This window comes from Cariama cristata, unplaced genomic scaffold, assembly GCF_000690535.1.
Source record: "Cariama cristata isolate BGI_N322 unplaced genomic scaffold, ASM69053v1 scaffold36532, whole genome shotgun sequence".
In the NCBI taxonomy this organism is placed as follows: Eukaryota; Metazoa; Chordata; class Aves; order Cariamiformes; family Cariamidae; genus Cariama; species Cariama cristata.
The window spans coordinates 33518-40466 of NW_009606306.1; the positions used below are offsets into that span (position 1 = coordinate 33518).

Below are 6949 nucleotides of genomic sequence, written 5' to 3' on the forward strand. Positions count from 1 at the left end.
AATGTGAAATTCTACAGTTATCTTGACTATAATACCCACATGTCTGTACACTACAACTGAGTTCTCCAAATCTGATTTAGTGTTCTTTATCCGGAGATGGGGTTGTTCTGCAATTTAGTCAAGCTATTACATCCTAATTGCATCTGTTTGTTGACAAAATCAACCTCTGCTGACAGCTTTATGCCACATACAGACAAAGCCACTGCCTAGCTCTTAGAGCGTTTTCAGTGTTGTTTCATACAGCAAAAAGCTGTTTGGCCTGAATATGAATTTGCATCTTTAAAACTGACTGTACTAACTGGTATACTGAAAATAAGACATAATCTATATAGCTACTTCATTAGAAGAGTTAAGCATAAAACTGAGTTTTACCACATTCAAATAGTAGGTTTAGCTATATATTTTGAGTTCTTCTTCTACACACTGTGAAAAAAGGTTAACTGCTTGGTTAACGTCAAGACATCCATTTTGCAGGACTGATTCCATTTCACTTATCTTCTGTTTCTCCAACTCCTGTATCTCTTTCAGCATCTCTTTACCTTGGCCCTGCAAAAAGAAACATCTGTATTTCACTAAAAACTATACAAAGTTATGTAGTGTTCATCTCAACAGAATTCTGTTCTACTGTCCTTATTTTAACCTCTTAATAGTTTCTAGGGTACAAATTTGTGTTGGTAGAACTTAGCACCGTGACAGGGTTTTTTTTAGTTATCTTTCCTAATATCTGGCGCTCGCTCATCTCCCTGCATCCTTGTCTGATGGATGGAAAATAAATAAAATTAAAGCGGCTCCAGGTATTTATGCTACCAAAACCTAAGCGGGCATATGTCTTATTTTTTAGAACATGTATCTGTAAATAGGAGAGATGCTACTGCTAAAGGTAGGCAGCTACCCCCCTGCTTCACCTTTGCATCCAGCTATCTTTGTGATCTTGTTTCCTCTCCTGTCCATACCAAGCAACCGTAAAAGGCATGTGCTCCTTACTGCCTGAGACCAGGGTCCTGAAGAGTTTTAAGTACTCTTAACAGGAGCTGCATATTTGCCTGTGGCTGCTCAAGCACTTCCCCATTATCTGACTGGTGCAGGAGTATGTGTGGCCTGCATATGCATATAAGCAGTACAGATGCTTGTCTGGGGCTACGACTGGGAGTACAGCAAAGTGCTAGTTGCAGTTTTTAGTGTTTGAAACATATGCCTGCCAGATGCCAAGACAATGGGCTTCTGGTGCACTACAGTGTTCTTCACAATCCATCAAAGGGCATTAAACGGTATTGCATTAACAAAATGTGAGCAAGGAGCTTATATAAACCACCTGCTTGCATTGAAATCTGATTTAATCAACGTACCTCGATAGTTTCCATAACTACAGCAGCACTTTCATGTTTTTTATAGAGCTCATGTCTTCGATCTGGCTTATTCTGAAAACGTGGTTGCTTCTTAACTGGATCATCATGACCAAATGTAGGGGAACTAGTTTTTAATAACTGAGTAATATTGGGCACAAAAATGAAAGGCTTGAATACAGACCTAGAAAGAGAAAACAGAACAGAGATCCTTTACTGATACAGTTTTGTTAAAATTGTTGAGACAGTAGATTGCTGTATTTTTTCCATTCTTCTAATTCCTTCTGTTAAGAAAGAAGTCTTTAAAAAAAAAAAAAATCTCCTAACTGATGTTTAAGTCAGTGTCATAGCAGTGTTTCACTAAGTAGGTTAGCAAATAGCATTGATGTACATAATGTACATTACGTTCCTCCTACTTCTTGATTGTGCTTTTTCAGGGGAAAAAAAGAAAAAAAAAACACAAAGCAAAAAGGAATATAATTAGTCAAATTGCAACACTTTTTCATTTAGATATTTGTAACTTTTTATTCTAATTACTTGCTACATCACCTCGCAGGATCTGGAGTTCCAGTGAAGAAGTGAATACACGGCAGATTAGGCTGCTGAGGCAATACAGACACCATGCTTCCAGTTGTCATAAATCCACCTTCCATATTAATGCCACTCTCTTTGTCCCGAAGAATTTCCATCATTATTTCAGAAGTGATAGATCCTATTTAAGATACAACACAATATAGTTATTTACACACAACACTACTTATAATACCACCTAAATGGCACTGTACAACTGGCTGCTTTTTCCTTTAATAGGCAATGCCAATTTTAGTTTGTCCATATTGGCAGAAGAAAAAAAAAACTATTCTGACAGCATACCTTAGTATCTAACACACTTAAAAATATTATTGTTTACCCCAAAGTATTTATTTCAAAGAGTAGGTGATAATGAGCTGTAACATTTAGGACTTAGAAAAGGGGAGGACAAAGACACATGATGTTTCCCAGAGAGGTAAAATACATATGGCTAGCAAATGGTCATTCACACAGTAACTTTTCAGATGAAAGCTAGTAGCTTGGATTAAAGGCTGAACTTTCTGAGCACTGTGTGGAAGTGAAGATAAATCACTATAATAGTTATTGGTATTTGTACACAGTTAATACTGCTCTTGCTTTGGAAATGTAAAAATAACAACTGTGCATGGATTTTGTGTGTAACTTTGAAAATGAAACAGCAAGCCTGTCACTTTTTTATTATTATTATTATTTTAATCATATGACCTTCCAAAGTACTTGGGCTTCAAGTTGACAATTGAAAGGATGCACTGGAGTAACAACACAACACGTTCCATACTCAGAATCAACAGAAACTACAATAGTACATCCATTTGTAAAGAAGTCTTAACTACCTATGTGAGATACAGTGCCAAACGTGTCTATGAAAATAATTCTTTTTTCTCAGAAACAAAACCCTTTCCACATATGCCTCTGCATCTAGTGTTCAAACAATATCGCTGTTTGAGTATAGCATACGCTGAAGCTTAAATACTGGCATGGCTATCACCAAGCAATCCAATATTCTAACAGGCAGTGCTTGCAGTAGTTTTCTTTTCACATTTGATGTACCAGTTGAGCATATGCTTATAGCAGAAAAACAGTACTTCATTCACTTTTTTTTTTTTAACTTGAAGGTATCATTTGCCATTTAATCTTTTAGTGTTTCCCTCAGTGAAGTTCTAGCTGCATAAAGATTCCTTTTTTAAACTGCCTTGCTGTTTCCTCTTAAAATAATCACTCTGCTGCCAAGTCAGATGTCTGCAACATATTTTTTTATACACTATTCAGATTGCCTGTAGACAAGGATGCAGCAATGCATTTCAACAAGGAAACATTCTTAAGGATTCCCATAGTTACCTGGGAAAGTCAGAAAATTCAAGAAATCAGCATGCTACACGAATCAAAGAAATTAAAAGAAGCAACAGTCAGTGGGTCAACTAGAAGTTGGCAAGTTGTCCAGCAGGAAAGAAGATATTGCATATTTTCCATTAGACTTTTTTATTATTTTGTATTCCTGAAATACATTCCTTATTTTTTGAAATATAAATAATGTTTATCTAAAAATGGTCTTCACATGGCAGGCAACCTGGAAAAAAACCTGTAATGCCACTGAGTGAAAAAGCTGGGAAGGGTAGATTAAGAAACCAGTGATTTTACTGATGCTGTAAACCAAATAGCTTTTAGTTAGGGCAGCTATTTAAAATAAATCTAAACAAACTGAAACCATATGAGGCTGGTAACCTGAACACCTAGTGTGATTTTTAAAATGGCTCAGGTAAATGCCTGAAAATGGGGATTTAGAATGAAAGCACTGATAGAATCTCAGTATTGTTATAATACACGTAAATACAGGTATTATGAAAATGCTTTCAGTATTCAGAACCTGCAATTCCCAAAATGAATGCAGGATTTACATGATCACTAGAGCAGGATAGCAAAAGGTAATTCATTCTGGCGCGTTAACTAAATGCTAAACCTAGTCTGGCAGAGCTCAGCCAAATAAATAAAAAAACACAGGGGTGCAATGTAATTTTGGTTTGGATTAATTACTTCAAATGAGCAAGTGAATACAGATGCAGAAAAAAACCCTGCCAGGTGGATGCAGTTAGAAGAGAAGTAATAGCTTCTTTCTATAAACATCTGAAAAATAAGTGAATAAGTTAGTGATTAGGAACACCTGCTTAGAGTACAGAAAATTATTTTGTTCTGCTCTCAGTGTGTTTTATTAGACTACACAAGGTTAGAGAGGCAGTTACAGTGAAACTAAAAAGATTTAAAAACCAATCTCAAAAAATAAATGCGAGATACATATCTGAATGCTGTGCTGTTGTCTTAGGCCTATATGAATGGTACCAGACTGAAGTTGTTCATAAGGTTCTGTTTGTGGCTGCAAACCACTGGGAGTCTGTTTTACCCTCTGGTTTTTTCTTCCTTAGAGGTACATAATAATATATAGCCTATCAAAATGTTTTAGAGCAGGTCTTCCAGAGTATTTAGTGACCTCTCAGTGTTAATGTAGCTCTGTGTGTTTATATTTGACCCTTGTTTTAATTTTGCCTCATCAACAAATTGGCAAAAAAGGATAGAAGACTTCAAGCTCAGTGTTTCTCCTTTAGGCAAAAAATTATTCTAGAAAGTTCTGGTTTACCAAATGATTGCCTGCATCAGATGTCTAATCATTTATGATTTAAATTAATGTAGCTCACTAAATGTTTTGCATATCTTATAAAAAAATAATATAAAAAATGATACCTTTGTGTTTGTTCAGAAGTTTATAGCCTTCAGAGTATCGGCCTCTGGATGTGGTCATCCTGGCAGTATTTACATAAGAATATGTGGCAGCGAAATCAAATTCCTTTTCCCCATCCCACCAGCCCTTGCTTTTGGCATATTCCTTCAATTTTGGGTGTTCTCTGTCAATCTTGGTTGTGATAGAGAGCTGGTTGGAAATATTCCGTACACCTCCTGTTTGTAAGGTGAGGAAAGAATCATTTTAATGCATTGCATCCTTTTTCTTAGTATTTTGTTTGCAATGAGCTTACTAAAGCAAATTATGCACTGAAGAGTTTCCCACAAGATCTGAGAGTCCTGTGGTTTATTTTTGGCCCTCTCCCCTTGGCTAGATGTATCCCTCTGATTGAAATTCCACTGCCACTCAGTTCTGACTCATTTACTTCTATTGCCAACATCATATTTCAGGTTCTGTCCTGATTATTCCCATCTTTACATTCTTCGTCTTAGACCGCCAAAGACATAGCTTGTCCTTCTATGTCCACTGGAACAATCAGCCACTTCAGGGCCCAAAGTACCGATCCTGTCGGTGTTACCCTGTCACCAAATGAAATTGCCATCGATTGCCACCATCCTTAAGACTGTTTATACTGCTGTCATTCTCATGCCGACCTTCCTCTTTCTTCCAAGTGCAGAAGTGGTCATCTCTGACTCTGAAAAGGCCCCCTGTGACTCAGTTCCTCAGTGAAACTGCTAGCCACTCCACACTGATGGAGTCCACTAGCAACTCCTGTTGTTTACAGGCACATGTACATATCTGGAGGCTAGTCTGATGCCTTAATGAAACGGTAAATGAAAAGTGGAGAACTGCTAATTGTCATTGCATTTGAAATGTTTAAAACAAAGAGCATCATCCGTACCTTCTACTTTTTCTGCTGCCCAGTATTTTCCTGATGTCTCCAGCACCCATGCTTCCTTTCTGTCGGCTATCAGAAAACTGTTATGGTATGTAAATACCATGTGGCTCTCCATACAGTTTCCTCCCTGTCCATATTTTTCTATCAAGTCAACTATGACAGTAAGAGCCTTTTCAGCTGTGTCTGCTCTCTCAAGTCCAAGCCTAAAACAAAAGGAAGATGTTATTTTTGGAACGGTAAACTTTACATTCAACTATTCAGCCTGAATATTCAAATTGACTTGGAATGCTATTTCTATATGTACCTGATGCTTGTATGATCTGCTAAGAGAAAGGAGCAAGTCACTTAAAGGGCTTGTTTGAAGTGGGTCCTCGATGTCCTTGACATGGGGAAAAGCAAGCAAATAGAAATATGGAAATGCAGCGAGAGGGCTCATAGGAAACACCTGCAAGGTCCTTCTGGGTGTTGGGCTGGGGGGAAACAGTACCAGGAAGAACTGACTGACTGCTGCAGGTTCACGAGAGTTACACTGGCACCCAGTAAGGCAGGCACAACAAGCTGTCCTTATTTACATGGCGATGCATGGCTAAGAGTGAAACTTAAAAACCTCTGTGTGATAGATGTGGGAAAATAGGAAATGAGTACAGACCCTAGAAAAAAACGCCCTAACACTAGTTCCTGAGGTCCAGCTGTGCTTTCGTTAAGAGCCTTGTTTCAGTTGATACTAAACTTCGTTGACAGAAAAACGTTTGATGATTTCCTTGACAGGTTGTGTTCCAGCACCTGATACCTCCCACAGGCTCCCAGCTCGTGAGATCTAACGCCTGTGCCAAGAAATACTTATTTTTAACCATGGCTAAAACAGCAGAAGAAACAGACGTGTCTTCTGAAAGTGAAAGCACGTATTTCCCCATGTAATTCAAATGTTTCGGAACGACCTCCCGAATTCAGTACCATTTACCAAAATAGCCTGCGCAAACCTTACGAGGTCCATGCCGAGGAGAGCTTCATCATCGCAGATCTCCTCTCTCCCCCACACCGCTTCGTTCCCGATGCACACGCCGTGTTCGTTGGCCCCCATCTCTGCCCCCCAGAGCCAGGAGGGCCGGCTCAGCACCACGGCGTGGGTCTTTTCGACTTGCTCAATTTTGATGTAGGTGCACTGCAAGAAGTCAGAGCGCACAACAAATTATCTTTCACGCCATCGCTTTGGCCAGCATCTCTCCATGATTAATCGGCCAAATCGTGTGCTAAAAATACACAGAAAACAGGATGAAAGGGTTGTTTGTTTGGGTTTTTTTTGCCGTCTCCCGAAGGCCTCTTCGTGCCCCGCCCTCACCTCTAGCGCGGCGCCGGGCGGGTGCGCGGCGGCCGGGAAATGGACGACCTCCTGCACCTCGTCCGCCG

General features: G+C 39.1%; 1 protein-coding gene across 1 annotated transcript; it reads right to left on the minus strand.

The window, feature by feature from the left end:
* Nucleotides 1–94: 94 nt before the first annotated feature.
* SCRN3 (secernin 3) lies at nucleotides 95–6943 on the minus strand. Its single transcript, XM_009696286.1, has 7 exons — nucleotides 6882–6943; nucleotides 6523–6704; nucleotides 5546–5745; nucleotides 4647–4859; nucleotides 1893–2055; nucleotides 1347–1527; nucleotides 95–546 (listed from the first exon to the last, which is right to left on the minus strand). Exons 2-7 carry the CDS (start codon nucleotides 6621–6623, stop codon nucleotides 391–393), a joined length of 1014 nt encoding a protein of 337 aa, XP_009694588.1. The 5' UTR covers nucleotides 6624–6704; nucleotides 6882–6943; the 3' UTR covers nucleotides 95–390.
* Nucleotides 6944–6949: the final 6 nt, after the last annotated feature.